This window comes from Geotrypetes seraphini, chromosome 2 (genome assembly GCF_902459505.1).
Source record: "Geotrypetes seraphini chromosome 2, aGeoSer1.1, whole genome shotgun sequence".
Taxonomy (NCBI): Eukaryota; Metazoa; Chordata; class Amphibia; order Gymnophiona; family Dermophiidae; genus Geotrypetes; species Geotrypetes seraphini.
This window is the reverse complement of record NC_047085.1, coordinates 35,371,163-35,392,468: the sequence shown is the minus strand read 5'-3', so window position 1 is coordinate 35,392,468 and position 21,306 is coordinate 35,371,163. Positions and strand designations below refer to the sequence as shown.

Sequence of the window (21,306 nt, the reverse complement as noted above, 5' to 3'; positions counted from 1 at the left end):
AAAAGTTACAACCCCACAAACTGCCTCTAATGCCAGCGCGATCTCTATTAAGTAAAGTGGGGGGGTTCCCCACCAACACCCCCCGTCGGAGCCCTTTAAAATATGTTTTTTCTTCAGTGCGATGAAGTCCTGTGCTCAGTTGTCCGCATTTGGTTGTCGGCACGCCTTTGTCCTCGCAAACTTTAGACTATGAACCTCCTTCTTTCTTCTTTCTCCCTGCTAACCATCCATCTTCCATCTCTGTCCTCCCCTTCCGTTTCTCTTCCCTCCCCAGGAGGTCTGGCATCTTTCCTTTTTTTCGTCTCCCTCCACAGATCCACCTTTTCTTAACTACCCTTTCATCCAGCATCTCTCCTTCCTTCCACACCACCCCAGGGTCCACCATCTCTCCCTTTCTTTTTCCAACTACCCTCCTATCCAGTATATCTATCCCCCCCTCCACACCATCCCTTGCGTCCAACTTCTCTCCTTTTCTGTTCCTTCCCTCCCTAAATCCCATTGTCCATCGTCTCTCTCCCTCTCCTCTATTTTCAGACCCATTTCTTCCTCCCCAAAGTCCGGCATATGCACATCTCTTTGAACCCCCCTTCCCTCCCTCCGTGTACTTCTATACCAGGGCCCCCTTTCCCTGAAGGTCTGTCCCCCCCTGAAGGCCTGCACCCCACCCCTAAAGGCCTGTGCCACCATCCCTGAAGGCCTGTTTCCCCCTTGAAGGCTTGTCCCCCCCCTTAATGGTTTTCATCCCACCCCTGAAGGCCTACCTGTCCCCCCTGAAGACCTGCCTCTCCCCCTCTAAAGGCCTGTCTCCCCGTTGAAGACCTGTCCCCCCCCTTTGAAGGCCTGCCTCCCCCCTTGAAGGCTTATCCCCCCCCCTTGAAGACCTATCCCACCCTTGAAGGCCTGCCTGTCCCCCCCCTTGAAGACCTGTCCACCCCCTTTGAAGGCCTGCCTGCCTGTCCCACCCCGAAGGACTGCTCACTCCTCCCCCCCACCCGGCTTCCACCCCCCTGGCCTTCCGCTTCCCCCACTGGCCTCCCCGCACTGTTTACCTTCCAGGAACAGCCTGCAAACAAGATTGTGGTGCTAGCGATCTTAGTACCGCTTCGGAGCTGGTTCCTCTGTCGTGGTCCCGCCCCTCCTCTGACGTCAGAGGAGGGGCGGGACCGTGACAGAGGAACCAGCTCCGAAGCTGTACTAAGATCGCTAGCACCACAATCTTGTTTGCAGGCTGTTCCTGGAAGGTAAACAGTGCGGGGAGGCCGGGGGGGATGCGGAAGGCCAAGGGGGTGGAAGCCGCACGCCAGGGGGGAAGCTGACAGCAGCACTTCCCGACTGACCCTCCCCCCTCACCTTCTAAAGCAAGTGCGGCAGCTACCGCTCCTGCTTTAAGGGGCGAGGGGGGAGGGTCAGGCGAATCGGGAAGCCGTTTTTTTTGTTTTGAATCGATTCGAATCGATTAACCCGAAGTGAATCGGTGAACCGATGAATGGTACTAATGAATGGTAAACTGAAAAAAAAAAAATCCAACTTAATTTTCTAAAATGAAATAAATCATCATTCTAGAATTTTCCCAGAGTTACTAAAATTATAACTCAAAATTTTGGAGCACTTACCCCTTTGACTCCTTTCAGGTCTCCTTTCAACAAAGAATCCAAGGTGAAAATAACATTGTGGCTTAAACCTTGCAGCTAAGGAAAATTGACAAAAAATACATTGAGCAACTCAGGATTTTCAAACTGCTCTACAAACTATTTTAAAAAGTGCATACATCTATTTAAACAGTGACACAATATGCTCTTTCTTTATGCAAAATCAGGCAAGGTCACACTCTCCCAGGGCAACTATTTGAGGTGCTTTCCATGGATGGAACTGAAAAAGATTTGATAGGGTTTCTGAAATTTCTCCCTCCTTTCCTCTCTCTCCCCAAGCAGGTAAACGCAAGAAATCCGGGGCAGGTGAGAAACTTTTGGCCACTCAAGACATGTAAACCAGGAAGCAGGGTGAAAAAGAACTATATGTCATAGACTGAGGGGGGAGGGGGGGAGGCACATGCCAAAGTAAAATTACCAAGGACAGGCGATTGAGGAACATTGGTGCACACTGGAAGCATTTAATTTCCTTTACAGAAGTAGCCTTTAGTTGATAAGTGACGTTTTCACATTCTTTTACCTTGAAACAAGTTTCCCCAAAGCAATTTTCTACCTCACCAGGCCTGTCTTCCTGATTGGGAATGGGAGCTGCCCATTGCAAACAGTACAATACAAATTGTAGGCTAGTGTTACGGGGAGTGTTTGAAAATCACCCGTTTTGGGGGGTTTCCCCTTTTTTCCTTTATTAATTTTTAAATTCAGTACACAAGCAAAAAAAAAAAATTAGGCTGAGATGGGAAGTCGAACACTGAACTTCCGGCAACTCTTCAGGCTTTGCTGAGTCAGCCAGGGAATCCCCAACCCGGTGAGAGAATTTAAAAAAAAAAAAAAAGATGTATGAGCAACGGTGGCAGCAGCAGGATTCACAACCAAAATGACAGCTGGGCGCTCACCTAAATTAGCCAGGCGTAGCGCCCGGCTAAAAGGCACTAGGGAGAACACTGTGCATCAATTGCTACCAATATTCCCCGTGTTCACAAACTACCTCTTAAAATCTTCTTTGATTTCACTTTCACCTCGCAATGAGGCATTTACTTCTAGATATGGCCCACCCAGAGTCCAAAGAGTGAATTACAGGTACTCCCAAGTGCTGTCCCATGCAGAAAAACCCTAATTTCCCAACAGGATCCATTGTTCACTTTCCGCGGTTTTGAGGCACAATGTGTACTACTGGAACCTAACCTCTATTTTCCTTACAGACTCAGTGTTTCATTATTCACAATTTTGTGGTTCACATTCGTTTTTCGCAGGAACCATACTACTATGATTAATGAGAACGGACTGTATGTCTAAATGATCCAATTAAATACACAGCCCACAAATATTTGTAATAGAAAACATATGAATACTCCATATTATTCAAAAAATCTTTCCAGTCTTCTTAGACCCCCCTCCCCCCTCCATGCAAATATCCAGCTGACTTCCTACCCCTCTTCTAATATTTCCTCAATGACTCTATCATGTAACCAGCCACTAAACTGCAACTTCCCTACATGTAATTCTCAAATCTCCACCCAACCTTCAATTTCTCCTCAAAGCCTCTATGTATTCAACTCCTAAATTGTAACTTCCTGGAAATGTCCAGCTATCTTCTAATGCAATCCGCTTAGAACTGCAATGTATGGGCGGAATAGAAGTCACTAATGTAATGTAATGTAATCCAAGACACAGAAACTTGGTCAGCACAAACAACATCAAAGCAAGTGCCATAAAGCGGTAAAAGGGACCAAAAGAGACTGAGGAAAAAACAGCCAAGGAGGCAAAAAATTTTAAGCCGTTCTTTCAACATATTAAGGGGAAACGACCCACGAAGGAAGCAGTGGGGCTGCTAGATGACCATGGAATAAAGGGAGTACTAAAGGAGGACAAAGCCATCGCTGACAAAATGAACACATTTTTTGCGTCTGTATTTACCGAAGAGGATATATTTAATATACCAGAAGCCGACAGGCTATACACAGTATATGAAGACGGGAAACTGACAGGGTCGACGGTCAGTCTAGAAGAGGTATGCAGGTAGATCGATAGGCTTAAAAACGATAAATCTCCGGGACTGGACGGCATCCACCCGAGGGTAATCAAGGAACTGAAAGGGGTTATAGCTGAACTGCTTCAACTAATAGCCAATCAGTCGATCAAATCAGGAAGGAGTATGGAAGACTGGAAAGTGGCGAATGTTACGCCAACCTACAAGAAAGGTTCGAGGGGAGATCCGGGAAACTACAGACCAGTGAGTCTGACTTCGGTACCAGGAAAGATGGTAGAGGCGCTGATAAAGGACCACATCTTTGATCACCTTGACGGACACAATCTGATGAGGACCAGCTAGCACGGCTTCAGCAAAGGAAGATCTTACTTGACAAACTTACTGCACTTCTTCGAGGGAGTAAACAGGCATATAAACAAGGGTGACCCGTTAGACATTGTATATCTAGATTTTCAGAAGGCATTCGACAAAGTCCTACATGAACGTCTACTTCGAAAAATTGTAAGCCATGGAATCGAGGGTGATATACTCATGTGGATTAAAAACTGGTTTGCGGATAGGAAACAGAGAATGAGGGTAAATGGACAATACTCGGACTGGAAAAGCCATGAGTGGAATGCCATAGGGTTCGGTGCTCGGGCCTGTGCTCTTCAACATATTTATAAACAACATGGAAATTGATACAAGTGAGGTGATTAAATTTGCGGACGATACCCACCAGGATGGTCTTGGGGCTCAAGGATCTCACATATGAAGAAAGACTAGATAAATTGCGGATGTACTCACTTGAGGAAAGAAGGGAACGGGGAGATATGATTGAAACGTACTAGTATATCACGGGGCACATCGAGTCAGAAGATGATATCTTCCGGCTCATGGGACCCTCGACCACCAGAGGGCATCCGCTAAAAATCAGGGGAGGGAAGTTTCATGGCGACTTCAGGAAGTATTTCTTCACCGAGAGAGTTGTGGATCATTGGAACAGACTCCCACTCCAGGTGATAAAGGCCAGCAGCGTGACGGATTTTAAGAGAAAATGGGATACTCACGTGGGATCTTTAAGGGAGTAAACTCAGGGGGGAGGATACTTGGAATGGGCAGACTTGGTGGGCTATAGCCCTTTTCTGCCGCTTTTTTCTATGTTTCTATGTTTCTATGATACAAAGTTATTCAGAATAGTGAGGATATAGGATTACAAAGACCTACAAAGAGACATTAAAGCAACTCGAGAAATGGGCCGCAAAATGACAAATAAGTGCAAGGTGATGCATGTCTGTAACAAAAATCATATGCACGAATACAGGATGTCAGGTGCTGTATTCTGAGAGAGCCCCCAGGGAAGGGACTTGGAAGTACTTGTAGACAAGTCAATGAAGGCGTCCGCGCAATGCGCGATGGTGGCAAAAAGGGCGAATAGAATGCTAGGAATGATTAAGAAGGGGATCACAAACAGATCTGAGAAAGTTATCATTCTGTTGTACCGGGCCATGGTGCGCCCCCACCTGGAATACTGCATCCAACACTGGTCACCATTTATGAAGAAGGACATAGTACTACTCGAAAGGGTCCAGAGAAAAGTGACAAAAATGTGAAGGGACTGGAAGAGTTGCCATACAATGAGAGGCTAGAGAAACTGGGCCTCTTCTTCCTTGAAAAGAGGAGACTGAGAGGGGACATGATCGAAACATTCAAGATATTGAAGGGAATTGACTTATTAGAGAAAGAGAGATTGTTCACCCTCTCCAAGGTGAAGAGAACGAGAGGGCACTCACAAAAGTTAAAAGGGGATAGATTCTGTACAAACGCAAGGAAGTTCTTCTTCACCCAGAGTGGTAGAAACGCTCTTCCAGATGCTGTTATAGGGCTCCAGGGATTCAAGAAATGGTTAGATAAGTTCCTGCTGAACCAGAATGTACGCAGGTAAGGCTAGACTCAAATAGGGCACTAGTCTTTGATATAAGGGCCACCGCACGAGCGGGCTGCGGAGCACAATGGACCACTAGTCTGACCCAGCATCGGCAATTCTTATGTTCTTATCCCTAAAACGCAAAGGCAAAAAAAAAAGTGCATATGTACACTTTTGTGTGTCAAGTCTGACAACTTGGAAAAAAATCAGTTAGGACAGTATAAAATGAAAATCACCCTCTTCAATAAACTAGTATAATCCATGTCAATATTAAAATCACTCAATATAAACAACTGATCCAAATCCAAATTAAAATTCATATACCATTCACTCAAATCTGAACAAATATCATTCCCAGTGTCTGTGGTTATATAAAGAACATCCTCTCCCCAAGTTATTTGATTACAAACCTAAAGGCCTCAATGCCTAGCAGGGGTGATATTTCTAACTTAACCCAAAGTTTTGAACAGCACTACCAATACTGCCCCCTCCCCTATCAATAATTCATGAGTAGTGCTCCACTACATAATCAGTGGGCCAAGACAATGTTGAACCAACAAACCAGTAATTATTCATTTTACTTGCTAAGTTCTAGTATAAGATGTCTCCCCTCCCCCCCTTGAGATAGGTAAGAATTGTACTCTGACAATTTGAATGTGCTATAAAATATGTATAATTGCTCCTGATCTTTCTTGCCACATATGGGACAGACCATAGAAATCTGTCCAGCATCGACTACACTGCCTCATAATAGGAACCTTATATTTCACTGGCCTAGCTTTAATTATTGCATGTTTCAAAAAGGAATTACTTACACAGATGACAGTCAATCAAAACTGGTATGAGCACAGAAACCTACTAACCCTAGTATTCCTATGAAAAAATGGTCATGCCACTTCATCCTAATATAATCCTAATTAACTGTCCCTAATCAATACTCTCCACTGCAAAGCCACCTATAACAGAAATTGCCAGCAAACCTGACAACCAACACTAACCATAAAGCACAGTTACTTACCGTAATAGGTGGTATCCAGGGACAGCAGGCAGATATTCTCATTGATGGGTTACGTCACCGACGGAGCCCCGGTATGGACCACTTTAAAAGTGCATCGCCACTTTAAGTCTTTGGAAAGTTCGCAATAGCCCGCACCATGCATGTGCGAGTGCCTTCCCACCCGACATAGGTGCGCAGTCCCTCAGTTAAGATAAGCCAGCTAAGAAGCCAACCCGGGGAGGTGGGTGTTGTGAGAATATCTGCCTGCTGTCCCTGGATAACACCTGTTACGGTAAGTAACTGTGCTTTATCCCAGGACAAGCAGGCAGCATATTCTCACTGATGGGTGACCTCCAAATTAACAAGAATAGAATGGTGGAAGTGTTGGCCTTTCGGAGAATAAATTTTGTAAAACAGATTGGCCAAAGTGCCCATCCCCACTGGAGAAAAACTCCAGACAATAGTGAGAAGTGAATGTATGAACCGAGGACCAGATGGCAGTTTTACAGATTTCCTCAATGGAAATAGATCTAAGGAAAGCAACAGAAGCTGCCATAGCTCTGATTTTGTGGGCTGTGACATGACTCTCCAGTGCCAGTCTAGTCTGAGCATAACAGAACGAGATACAGGCGACCAGCCAGTTGGAAATCGTTCTCTTGGAAACAGGATGCCCCAACTTGTTAGGATCAAATGAGGCAAAAAGTTGGGGAAAAGTACGATGAGGCTTTGTCCTGTCGATGTAATAGACCAAAGCACGTTTACAATCCAGAGTATGCAAAGCGGTTTCTCCAGCATGAGAATGAAGCTTAGGGAAAAACACTGGAAGAACAATCGACTGATTGAAATGAAACTCTGTGACAACTTTCGGTAGAAACTTTGGATGCGTGCGTAGAACCACTTTATCATGGTGAAAAACTGTGAAGAGTGGATCTGCCACCAACACTTGTAACTCACTGACCCTCCTGGCAGAGGTGATAGCAATAAGGAAGACACTTGAAATGAGTGGTAGTCATTGATTCAAATGGCAGCTTCATCAACCTGGAAAGAACCACATTCAGGTCCCAGACTACAGGAGGAGGGTTGAGAGGTGCCTTCACATTGAAAAGTCCTTTCATGAATCTGGAGACCAGCGTATGAGAATGAGAGGCTTTCCCTCAACTGGTACGTGAAAAGCTGTAATAGCGCCGAGATGGACTCTGACAGAGTTGAAGGAGGACTTCCAGACGTTGTTGCGGAAGGAATGCTCGGAGTTGGATAGTATCCAGAACAGCTCTGATGAACTGTAGATTCTGAGAGGGTTGTAGTTGGGATTTGGGAAAGTTGATTTCGAATCCCAAACTCTGCAAGAACCATGTAGTCCATTGGGTCGCTACAATAACCCCTTGAGATATTGAATCTTTGATGAACCAGTCGTCCAGGTAGGGAAATACCTGAAGACCATGGTTTCTGAGAGCTGCGGCTACCACTACCAGGCACTTGGTGAACACTCTGGGAGATGAAGCCAGGCCAAAGGGCAGCACTCTGTATTGATAATGCAGATTCCCCACCCGAAATCAGAGATATTGGCGGGAGGCCGGATGAATGGGAATATGAGTATAAGCCTCTTTGAGATCCAGAGAGCATAACCAGTCGTTCTGATCTAAAAGGGGATAAAGGGATGCCAGGGATAACATGCAAAATTTTTCTTTGACTAAAAATTTGTTGAGAGCCCTGAGATCCAGAATGGGTCGCAGATCACCCATCTTCTTCGGAACAAGGAAGTAACAGGAGTAAAACCCCTTGTTCTACTGTTCCAAAGGAACTGGTTTGATGGCATGGAGATGAAGCAGAGCTTGAGCTTCCTGAAGAAGAAGAAGGGCCGTCTGGGATGGATTTGAAGGACACTCTCTTGGAGGAAGCTATGGTGGAATCTGAGTGAAAAGAAGAGTATCCTTCTCTGATAATTGACAGCACTCAGAGGTCGGATGTAATGGTCTCCCATCAATGGTAAAAATGATGTAGACAACCTCCTATGGGGAGAGTGGAGGACAGAGGCACAACGATGGAGGTTATGCTCTGTTTTAAACAGTCAAAAAGGCTGCGTAGCCTTAGGTGCAGCAGAAGATTGAGATTTTTGTTGCTTCTGATTCTGCTGTTTCTTGGGAGGTGGGAGAGTGTAAGGAGCCGCTCTTGGAGCAAAACACCTCTGGTAAATAGGAGGAGGGCATGTAGGCTTGGCAGGAGCTGGCTTTGGCTTAGGTCTGACAATAGAAGCAAAGGATTTTCATGTTCAGACAATTTCTTGGTGTCTGCCTCAATAGATTCATCGAAGAGGTCATTGCCTGCATAAGGAATATTAGCCAAGCGGTCCTGAAGATTAGGATCCATGTTAATGGTACAAAGCCAGGCAAGGGGCGCATTGCTACAGAACAAGCAGCCGCCCTGGCAGACAACTCAAAGGCATCGTAAGAAGACTGAAGTAGATGTAATCTGAGTTGTGATAGAGAAGCTATGATTTCTTGAAATTCAAAGTGCTTTTGAGTATCTAAATAACTGAGAAATTTAGGCAAAAGAGCAATGAGAAACTCAAAATAAGTGATAAAATGGAAATTGTAATTAAGGACTTTAGAGGACATCATGGCATTTTGATAGATGCGACGTCCGAATTTGTCCATAGTTTTCCCTTCCCTTCCAGGAGGAACGGTAGCATAAACCTTGGAAGGATGGAACTTTTCAAGGATGACCCCACAAGTAGGAATTGGTGAGATAACTGTGAATTCTCAAATCCTTTGCAATGGAGAGTTTTATATCTGGAGTCTAATTTGCCTGGAACAGCTGGAATTGCATAAGGAGTCTCCAGGCATCTGGTAAAAGTCCACGACAAAAGCTTGTGAAGAGGAAGCTTAAGTGACTCTGCCGGAGGTTGAGGAAGATGCATGACTTCGAGATACTCCTTAGAGTATTTGGAACCAGCATCCAATAGAAGGTCCAAGTCAATAGCCATCTGACGAAGAAATGAAGAGAAAGATAGCTGATCCACCAATGTCTTGCCTCGAGAAGGACTTGAGGTCGTCGAGACAGCCTGGGTCAAAGATGAAGCTTCGGCAGGAAAAAAGGCATCAAAAGAATAGAGAGACTTGGACGAGGCTATGGAAGCCGCTGAATCCTCGAGGTGTGGAAGTGGAGACTTCAATCATGGAGTCGATGGTCTAGTAGAACTAGAAGGTGTAGATCGAGGCTTAGTTGAAGAAGGATGCTCTTTGGAAGAAGAGCCATGCCTGGATGTATGCCTCGAGGAAGGCCTCAATCATCGGTGAGAATGGTGCTTGGAAGCAGGTCTCAAAGATCGAGGAGACTTTGCCCCAGAGATGGAAGCAGTCGATGCCACCAAGGAATGGATAGGGCTGGAAGCAGTGGATCGAAGCTCCAGAGGCTTGATGGAGGAACCTCGATGCATTCCCAAAGACTCTGCTCCTTGTATGGAGTGCGAGGATTTCTGTCGAGGCACTTGCAAAGAATCTGCTCCTTGCTTCACGTGCAGATGCCATACCAGACACTCGCAGAGACTCTGCTCCCTGCATAGAGTGTGTAGATTCAGATTGAGGCATTGGAAGAGGCTCAACCTCGCGGGAGTCTGCAGAATGCCCAGGCTGGATTAGAGTAACAAGCTTCGGTCCCATATTAGTGAGGAACTGAATGAATTGCTTCTCTAACATGGTCTGGAAAGAAGCTGGCAAGGATGGATCCGTGTCTGAAACCGGACCACCTGCTTTGGCTGGAGGTTCTACAGAGGCAGTGGAAATGTGCTTCGACTTGGAAGTCTTAGGCACCTTAAGCACCACCGCTTGAACTTTCTGCTGAGCTATCTGACCTGAGGATACAGGGGTAGATACAGCAGATGTCGTCGAGGAAAGAGCCGCTGCAAATGAAGAAGGTCTGATGAGGCTCGAGGTCGAAGCAGTGGAGGCAGGAGGACCCTCGGTTGAAGGTGAGACCGAGGTCGGCTTCGGAGTCGAGGAAGTGGTCAAATCTATCCCTAAGAGCTTCTCCACCAAAAGTAGACGACGTTTAAGGGCTCGAGGTTGAAGAATAGCACAGCACTTGCACGACTTCGGATGATGGTCTGGCCCAAGGCACTCGAGGCACCTACTGTGTGGGTCCATGAGAGAAATCGCACGTTGACACTGGCTACACTTCTTGAAGCCTGTTGCTGGCCCGGACATAGAAGGAAAAACAGCCGCCGCAAAGTCGAAGCCCCTGGGCTGGGTGGCCTGCCCCAGCAGCAGGACGGAAGAAATAAAAATTTTTATTTTTTTTTTAAACTCGAAATAAGAAATAAAAGAAATACAGCTATTCGTGAAGAAAAAGAACACAAACCGCGGTGAGAGAAGGCACGACATAAGTAAGTTAAATGCAGAGAATCAAAGAGGGACTTCTCGGCTCCACGGAAAACTGAGAATTGAGGAGACGTGCCCTGTGCTGGGCGGGAAGGCACTCGCGCATGCGTGATGCGGCTGACTCAAAACTTCTAGTTTCTACAAGCATGTCTGCTTGCGAGGCTTCCACATCGGGGCTCCGTCGATGACGTCACCCATATGTGAGAAGAGGCTGCCTGCTTGTCCTGGGATAACAATAGGAAGGGGAACAGGTATTAAGATTCTTTCTAAATACTGAATATGGTGCCTGCTTGTTCTGGGATAAAGAAGTATTACCATGCAAACATATTTTCAAATAAAGATGCAACTATGCTTCTACTTTAAAGTGGAGTTTATGCTTGGAGGCTGTGAAAGCTTGTGAATGCAAAACAGTACCGGGATAAAGGAGGCCACAACAGTGCCATAGGGTGGAAGTGGAGGGAACAATTATGCAAAAACAGATAGTGTCAACCAGTCTACAAATGTACATATTTAGCTTTCATTTTAACATAACATGGTAGCAAAAATGTAGTTTATGCATGTTTTCCAAAGTAATACAACTTTCGAAACTACTTACCAGGTTCTTCAGCAATGTAGATAACTCTTTAGTGAGTGATGAAAATTTTACAAAAGCAGTGCCAAGATCAGGGTTGTCGCGGCTTAAAAAATTACTTCCAAATTTATCTAGAGCTTGGGCATAATTCTCTTCATTTTGAATATGATCTGCAACAAAATATTTTGAATAGTCATACTTAACTCCCATAAACATTGAAATGCAGAGCACCTTAAATAGAATAAGACCACTATTTTGTCAGCATCTCTAAGGTCTTCTTTGATTTCTAACTGGATACCTTTTGACAACCTGAAAGGTGAAAACATAACTCTGCTTCTTTTTTGATGATGAAAAAAGGATGAATTATGTCTTACTGGATAAATTTCTTTTCTCTAGTCAACACCACCATTCTGCACAAATGGGTATTATACTTTCCTACTATCAGGTGGAGGTAGAGAAAGCAGAGTTAGTTACCTGTAACAGCAGGCAGGCAGATATTCTCACACATGGGTGATATCATCCACAGAGCCCAATATGGACAGTATAAAAAGTGTACTGTTACTTTAAAAAAAATTTCAAGTCTCAAGACTGCCCGTACCACGCATGTTGCGGTGCCTGTCCACCAGAAGTCGGCTCACAAGACCATCAGTTAAGTAAAAAAGCTAAGAAGTCAACTAGGGAAGATGGGAGGGTTGTGAGAATATCTGCCTACTGTCCTCATATAACTCTTGTTACAGATAAGTTTAACTTTGCTTTATCCTAGGAAAAGCAGGCAGCATATTCTCACATGTGGGATCCCTAGCTCCTAGAACCAGGAATGGTGGGAAGTTGGCATAAAAACAGAGAATAAATTTTGTAGTACTGCTTAGCTAAACCAACTATTCCATCTGAAATGATTCTCCAGACCAGGGGTGCCAAAGTTCCTCCTTGAGGGCCGCAATCCAGTCAGATTTTCAGGATATCCACAATGAATATGCATGAGATCTATTTGCATGCACTACTTTCATTGTATGCTAATAGATCTCATACATATTCATTGGGGAAATCCTGAAAACCCAAATGGATTGCGGCCCTCAAGGAGGGACTTTGACACCCCTGCTCCAGACAATAGTGGGATGAGGGAAGAGAGTGAGTGAATGAATGAATGGAAAACCAGGTGGTTGCTTTACAGATTTCTTCAATAGGAGTGGAATGTAGATGGGCTACTGAACTCACCATTGCTCTAATTTTATGCGCTATGACATGAACTTTCAGCATCAATCCAACCCAAGCAAAGCAAAAGGAGATGCTGTCAGCCAGCTAGGTTGAGATGGTTCTTTTGAAAACAGGAGTTCCCAGTCTGTTTGATCGAATGAGAAGAATAGTTGAGTGAAAATCCTGTGAGATTTGGTCGATTTAAATAATAAGCTAGAGCATGTTTACAGTCTAATGAGTGAAGTGCTGTTTCACTAGGGTGAGAATGTGGTCTTGGAAAGAAGACTGGTAGAATTATAGACTGGTTAAGATGAAATTCCAAGACAACTTTCAGGAGGAATTTGGAACAAGTACAAAGAATCACCTTATCGAAGTACAAGGTATAAGGTGGATCCAATATTAGTGTTTAAAGTTCACCAACTCTTGTGTGCTGATGTGATGCAGACTAGGTGCTATATTGCCGAGATGAACTCTGACTGAAGTTTTGAGACCAGAGTTAAAAAGGTGCAGGAGATAATTCAGGACCAATGGGAGAGGACATGCAAGTGGATCTAATGAGTTAAGTACACCGAATGGTGCAAGGAGTCCTTTTAAAGTGGTAACAGTGTTGTGTGGAAGGCTTTCTAGAGGCTTCAATGATGGCTGACAGTGCTGCAGATAATGTTAAAGCATTTACTGACTGGGAAAAAGATACCATGAAACAAGAGCTAACGAATGTAGATTAGGATGGAGGCGAGAGCCCTCGTTCTGTATCAGAAAGATCTGAAGTTCGATGGATTCTCATACATTGAGTTGTAGGAGGAGAGGGAACCTCAGCTGAAGCGGCCACCGAGGTGCTACGAGTATCATGGTACTTAGGTCCAGGTGCAGTTTAGTCAAAGTCTTTGTAAGTAGAGGTATCAGTGGGAAAGCATACAGAAATTTGTTTTGCCAATCCGGGAGGAAGGCACTGGACTCCAGATGATTGGGTGTGTAGATTCTGTAACAGAAGACTGGAAGTTTGTGACTGGGGGGGGGGAGGGGTTGAAGCAAAAAGGTCTACTTCTGGGGTTCCCCAATCCTGAAATATTTATCACAAGTTGAGTGACCACTCATGAGGTTGTAGGATTCTGCTCAACTTGTCTGCTAACATATTCTGTTTTCCTGCTAGGTAGACTACTTTTAGGAAAATGTTGCGAGGAATTGCTCAAGATTAGATTTAGATTGCTTCTTGGCAGAGTTGGCGAGATCCTGTATCTCCCCATTTGTTCATGTAGTACATGGCTATTTGATGATCTGTACGAATGAGTACTACTTGATTGAGGAGGCAATCCTGAAATGTGCATAGAGCATTGCAAATGCTCGAGGAGATTGATGTGGATAGTTTTCTTGTAAGGACTCCAGCAGCCTTGAGTGTGAAGGCCATCAAGATGAACTCCCCAACAGAGCATGGAAGCATTTGTTAATATTTTCTGATGTAGTGGAGTTTGGTATAGAAAGTCTCTAGAAAAACTGGTCGTTGATAACCACCACTGAAGGGACTGACGAAGCTCTGAGGTTACTCACAACCGCTGGGATAGTGGTTTGGTGGCCTGAGAGTATTGGGTCAAAAGAGTCCACTGAGGTTCTCTCAGATGTAGATGGGCAAATGGAATTATATGAACTGTAGATGCCATGTGACCTAGGAGACACATCATTTGGGAAGGGTTGTAAAATGCTGGCTAGGCTCTCTAGTATAATATCAAAAAGACTGCTGAGATTTTTGATGAGTCTGTTTTTGTGACTTTTGAGGACGTTATTCTTTAGGGTGCCTCTGAACGGGAGCTCTAGAAGAGGAAAGATGGTGGCTTATATCTGCGCTCAGCAAAAATGTCTTATTTGAGGTTTAGATGTTTTAGGAGAAGATAAAGTAGTCAGAGTCCTTGTGTCTTTATCTTCTGGGTTGCCTCTTCAATTTTCTCTTCAAATAATTTGTCACCAAGACAGATATTGGTTAACTGCTCTTGAACATTGGCATCCAGATCAGGTATCTTGAGCCATGCTTGTCTCCTCATAGCAATGGAAACTGATGCGCGTGAGGTGATATCAAAAGCATCAAAGCGAACATGCCATGTATTTTCTTGTTTCCAGTAGATCATTTAGAAACATGTTGGAACTCATTGAGATGGGTCGTAGTGAGGTAACTTTTGTACTAGCTGTTTCATATAAAACATCATGTAAAGTTATAACGGAGGATTCTACTAGTGAGCATGGTACCTTAGAATACCCTGCAGCCATATTTATCAAGGGTTCTACCTCTCTGCCAGGAGGTATGCTGGCATATGTCCTGGAACTGCTGCTCTTATTTAAATCAGATTCCACAAGGAGAGATTGATGTGGCAGTTGAGGCTTGCTAAAACCTGGACAAAACTAAATTCTATATAAAGTGTCCAGCTTATGTGAAGCCACTGGGACTAGGAGAGGAGCTTCCCAGTTCTTAAGCATGGTATTTTTCAGTAGACTGTAAAAGGAAGTTTAAGGCAATCTTTCAGCCATTCTTTACAATCCAAAGCATCAAACAGCTCAGTTCTAGGCTCAAATTCCAACTCCCTTTTAATTGATGAATTTTGTAAATGATAAACTTTCAGGTGGGAACCTCCTGTGAGGGGGTGGAGGAGATGGGTCGGATTCAAGATCATAAGATTCCTCAGCAGATAAGTCCGGGTAATCAGAGAATAAATTGTGAGTTAGAGAGTTAGATCCAAGTCATATTCCTCAATTTCTCTCCAGAACAGGATGCCATTGGGATGGATGATGTGAAGAATGTAAGCCACTGCTTGCCCTGTATCGGTGAAACAAAATAAAGTCACTGCTGGATCATCAAGAAATGTGAATTATATATTCAAAAAAAACCTTATTTCATACTTAGAACTCTGCTCAGAGACATGAAGGCTGATTACTCCGCCTCACCACCCAATCATTGCAGTGTTCAAAAATGCTTAAATAGTTACTGGAACCAGTCACTATTTAAGTTAAGTCATCTCCTACAAACATAAATCTTATGGAAGCATTTACAGTGTTAGCATAGCTGTTAAAGCTAGCACTTTATTTATTGAAAGTATCTTAGAGCATTTTTGAACACTGCAATGATTGGGTGGTGAGGCAGAGTAATCAGCCTTCATGTCTCTGAGCAGAGTTCTAAGTATGAAATAAGTTTTTTTTGAATGTATAATTCACATTTCTTGATGATCCAGCAGTGACTTTATTTTGTTTCACTGACCACTTTAGTCACTCCATAATACAAACGGTTTGAATTGGTCACCCCTGTATATATTTTGGACTTGCCCTGTATCGGTAGCATGGAATATTGCTACACCTTGGGTTTTGGCCAGGTACTAATGACCTGGATTGGCCACCGTGAGAACGGGCTACTAGGCTTGATGGACAATTGGTCTGACCCTGTAAGGCTATTCTTATGTTGTTAGAATGTCAACACCATGATGTAGGGGACTACAACATCAAGAGTGACTTCGAAGTGTTCTAGATGACCGTCTATGCCAATCCAACCAGTGTCTGGATCGGGATGTAAAACTACGTTTCCTGAACAATGCAGTTGTCTTGGACATCGAACAGCATTGGCATGAAGTCTAAGATCAAGCTGTTGACGATAGGCGAGAGCATTGCTCGGACTGAGCGGATGCGTCAAATCAGGTGCTTATACCTGGTGTGATTTTATCATGTCAGCCAACTCCTTCTGTACTAGTTCTCCGATTTGATCTTGGTACAGGAGATGCAGGCTGTTTAGGGTGTCGAGGCATTGGTGACCTCGATGACGAAGCACACCTGATGAGAAACTACTTGGAGGGACGGCGATCTCGGTATGCATTGATGGTGCATCAACTTGGAATGCATCGACGGTGTAGATGCTTAACATCAGTGCATGTTTGGATGAAGAACGCTTGCGCTTTTTAGCTTTTTTAGCCTATATTTAAAATGTAAAGCTAGCCATCCTTTTCATAACCTCTAATTTCTTATTATGTCCTTCCCTCATTTATTGAATTTACCTGTAAACCATGCCGAGCTCTATCTTTATGGAGATGATGCGGAATACAAACTTAAGGTTTAGTTTAGATTCCCATGATGGAGGTAGCACAGATGACAGAGGTGGATTGAGGTGTTGATGCTGGCATTAGTACCAATGCTGAGATTGGTCTTTAGGTGTCAGTGTCAACAGACATTCTGGATGTTCCTGATGTCAAACCAGAAAGTTTTTCATATTGGATTTGCCTCACTTTAAGTGACCTCTTCCGCAGAGTAGAGCAGCAGGAAAAAGATTCAGCACAGTGATCAGGACCTAGGCACTAAACATACCATTTATGCAGGTCAGTCACCAAAGTGGTCCCGTTACAATGACTGCACCATTTCAAGCCACTAGAAGGCTTGGACATCGAAGGGAACACTGCCGATGCAAGGTTGAAGGACTCAATGGTCCAGAGAGGTCGAGTAGTTGGTATACTGAAAAAAAGTTGATGCTCCTGGACTGAAAACATTCTGTGAGTGGCCCAAAGTCACGAAAATTAATTTGGTCAAAAAATATATAAATTTGAAACCCGGAGGTAAAATAAAGTAAAAAATGAAGTATTATGAAAAAAATAAGAGGAAAAAAAAAAAGGAACGGGAAGGCGAAAAATGACACACTTGGAGGCACTCCAAGAAAACATAACTTCTTAGCTCTGCAGAAAACTAAGAGCTGATGGTCCCGCAAACCAAACTCAGACAGGGTTTGTGCGATTCGAGCAGTCTCGACACTTGGGGAAAAATTTTTAAGTGACAATGCACTTTTAATACTGTCTATACCGGGCTCTGTGGATGATGTCACCCACACGTAAGAATATGCTGCCTACCAGTGTCATCACAGAATAAGCAGACGTGCTCCCTGTAACAATCCAGTATGATGATGCTGATGATGGATTAGAAGGAGGCGGCAGTCTACTTATTTTCTAATTCCTGTTACTCTACCTTATCTACCTATATCAGGGGTAGGGAACTACGGTCCTCAAGAGCCGTATTCCAGTCGGATTTTCAGGATTTCCCCAATGAATATGCATTGAAAGCAGTGAATGCAAATAGATCTCATGCATATTCATTGGGGAAATCCTGAAAACCCGACTGGAATACGGCTCTCGAGGACCGGCGTTCCCTACCCCTGACCTATATGTTCCATTCTTGCTTATACCTTATGCTGTATAGTAAAATGGTTTTATAATGTTGACATTGTAATGTATTATAGTATACCATATTATTATATTTTACTCCTGTAATTGGCTATTGCTTAGGTTTGACATTCTTGCAGTACACTGTCTTGAATAAATTCCTTCAGACTTTGGGGTCACCCCGGCTGACCCGGAAGGTGGAGGAAAGGGAGGGCACCAGAAATGTCTATGAGGGAAGTGTCCAGAAGGGGAGATGGATGGACGCTGGACCAATAAGTGGAAGGGAGAGAGAAAATGACCCAGACCAGAAAGGAAGGTGGGAAGGGAGGAACAGATGCTGGACCTACAAGTGGGGGCAGGGGGATGATGTGGGAAGGGAGACAAAACTATTTTTATAGTAACTCTCAAGCAACCAGAAACTACAGTTATCCGGCATCTATCAATCCCCTTGAGTGCCAGATAACCGAGAGTCTACTGTACTTTGATTGTGTAAACCACACAGAAAAAGCAGTATATCAAGTCCCATCCTCTTTACCCTTTAGTTTATGAACCTTTAGAAAAGGATTCAAGTTGTACATTTTCCCTTGAGGAACAAAGTAAAGTTTCATAGTGGCTCAAAGTACTACTTTTTCTGACTGATATTCCTGCAATTCAGTTATTATATGCTGGACCCCTCCTGGAAACCTCCTCCCAAGTTGAACCCAATGCAGTCCTGGCCCACTAACTCCCCTCCCTTACCTGAAGCAGCAGCAGCAGCCGCCAATCAGCAGAGGTAGCGCTGTAAACAGGGCCTTTCCTTTGCCACTTCAGAAGTGACAGAGCAGAGGAAAAGCCCTGCCGGGGCTGGCCGTGAACAGTCTGTTTACAATGCTTCCTCTGCTAACCGGCTGTTGCTGCTGCTTCAGGAAGGTGAAAAAAAGGGAGGGGGGATTGGTGAGTCAGGACTACTGCTGCTGCTTTAGGGATGGAGAGAGGGGGTATGACAGGTCAGGACCACTACCACCGCTGCTGTTTAGTGTGAGGGAGGAGGGGTTGGCGGGTTAGGACCACTGCTGCTTCGGGGGCTGTAGGGAAGATGATTTTTTCTTTTGCCAGTTGGGCAAGAGTGCCAGTTGTAGTTTACATATTTTAGACAGGTACTTATTTTGTATCTGAGACAATGAAGTGTTAAGTGACGTGCCCAAGGTCACAAGGAGCTGCAATAATAATAATAACAGCTTATATACCGCAATATCGTGAAGTTCTATGCGGTTTACAAAGATTAAGCAAAGGTACAAATTGATTGACTTTAAGAGGGGAGGAAGAAAGAGGGTTAATAGGACAGGAAATCAAACTCACAAAATCATGGTGCGGAAGCAGCTGCTCTAACCACTAGGCCACTTTCACTCCACTATCTGCTTCTCACAGCCAATTCTGCATAAACCTCTCCAATCTTTAAAACACAATATTAAAAATGTGTTTATATAACCCACATAATGAAACACTAAACTAAACTAAACTAACTAAACTAAACCTTAGGTTTGTATACCGCACCATCTCCACAATCGTAGAGCTTGGCACGGTTTACAGGAGTTGGATGGAAAGGAACTCCAATGGAGGGTTAAAGGATTAAGTGTAAAGAAGATTAAGATGGGTGTAAGATACCGGAGAGGGAGGAAGTGCTGTGGGCTTTCTTCTTTGATTAAAGATATACTTCAATATGCAATATCATGTGACATAAGATCAGCTATGGGCAAAGAACAGTTGATATCAAAATTCTTTTTTGTGTCCAAAATAACTACTGTCTTAAAACAGAAACATCTGTTTTTATGCTATTAAACTATGAAAGACTGTTGGCAGCAGATTCTTTTCAGATTATTGCATCACATAGTTACAATTAAATTACAGTTTGTACTACTACCATATTTTATTGCAGCTTTGCACATGTTCAGTTATATGATGTTGTAGTTTTATACATGTAGTAATATGCTTTATAAATCTAAATGTGCTCTAAAGGCACATGATCTTTTTCTTTTAAACGTCTAGTCAAAAGCTTCAAGTACAGCAATGTTGCCTTCCAGTAACAGGTACTCTCCAAAGATTGGGGTCATCCATCCAACAGAACCCAAGCAGATGAGAAGTATACAAGGCTTTTAAAGTTTGAGATTTCTAAAACAGTAAAACACACAAATTTGTGGGACTTCCACCATCTCTGTCCTTGTGCAAGACCCACCTCAACTCTGTGCACATCTTTAAACTAGCAGAAATTGCTTTGGGCTTAGATGAAGCAATCTATAATCAAAACAACAAAAGTTCTTTGGGGAATTAAATGGATTTTGAGATGAATATCCTGCTGTACTCCAACAACACTTTTGTCATTTTCAAAGACAAACAAAAAGATTAGGTTATTACCTCGACATATCTTTTCCAGTAGATAGGAATGGTATGCTGAACCATAGGGTACTCGATGCATTCTCGTGAGCATACTGCATAAAGATGTCAATCACAGCCTTTGAACACCTCCTCCTTCTCTCAGGTATCTGCTGTCCCCTTCAGTTTCTCTTTCTGTAGGCGAACATGAAAGGTGCTTTCTGATCTGCTCGGTTTATTTCTTTTATTTTGTGAGTCTTGTAATTTTTCGCTCTAGTCTGCAGTATGCTCGCAAGAATGGATCGCGTACCCTATGTTTCAGCACACCATCCCTATTTGAAACAAAGACAGGCAAATTTGAACAAGACTCTTGCCTCCATTGGCTGCCTCTGAAGGCAAGAGTCTTGTTCAAATTTGCCTGTCTTTGTTTCAAATCTATACTTGGCTCGGCCCCCACATACCTGGTCGCACATTTCAACTTGGACTTCCCCAGCAGGCCTTCACGCAGAGTCCACATGTTAACCCATCCATCATTAAAGGCCTGCCGATACAAAAGATACCTAGACAGAACACTTGCTTTCCAAGCAGGCCAAATGAACAACTGGCTGAGCAACTTAATAACGCATTCTTCATCCTATCTAAGGATTAGAAAACTAGTAAAAACTTGTTCAACCGATTTGTAACCTAAATGCTCCCATGGCCCTATTGCTTTACTCCATCTGATTTGCACCATGATCTCTCATTCCCGCTCTATTCTTTGCTTACATGTATTGATGACTGTCCAGTGCGCCTATTCTCGCTGACTGTTTGCAGTCAGTTCCAGTCCTCTTATCCCTGTTTCCGCTTCATGTACTTTAAAACCTTACTTTGTACCTATCTTTGCTGATTGTCCAGCTTCTCTTATTGTAAACCACCTCAAACTACTATGGCTTTGGCGGTATATAAGAATAAAATTATTATTATTATTATTATTGCACTGGAAAATATCTTTATAGGTACAGATTCCCTTTATCAAAAAGGGGGAAAATGGACAAAGAGAGGCAACAAACTTGTTTTGCATGTTTTCTCTCTTTTTTAAAAAAAAAATGGATTCTAGGATTCTAAAC

The 21,306-nt window shown here is 43.6% G+C and overlaps 1 protein-coding gene across 7 annotated transcripts in view; it reads right to left on the bottom strand.

Annotated features, from left to right (window-relative positions):
• Positions 1-21,306, bottom strand: part of ASAP1 (ArfGAP with SH3 domain, ankyrin repeat and PH domain 1) — a 558,081-nt gene that overhangs the window by 420,833 nt on the left and 115,942 nt on the right. For all 7 annotated transcript variants that reach the window (XM_033933030.1, XM_033933029.1, XM_033933028.1 and 4 more), the window contains 2 exons: positions 11,511-11,656; positions 1,614-1,688 (listed from right to left, as the gene is read on the bottom strand). In XM_033933030.1, coding sequence (XP_033788921.1) covers positions 1,614-1,688; positions 11,511-11,656 — 221 coding nt within the window. The remainder of the gene's footprint in view (positions 1-1,613; positions 1,689-11,510; positions 11,657-21,306) is intronic.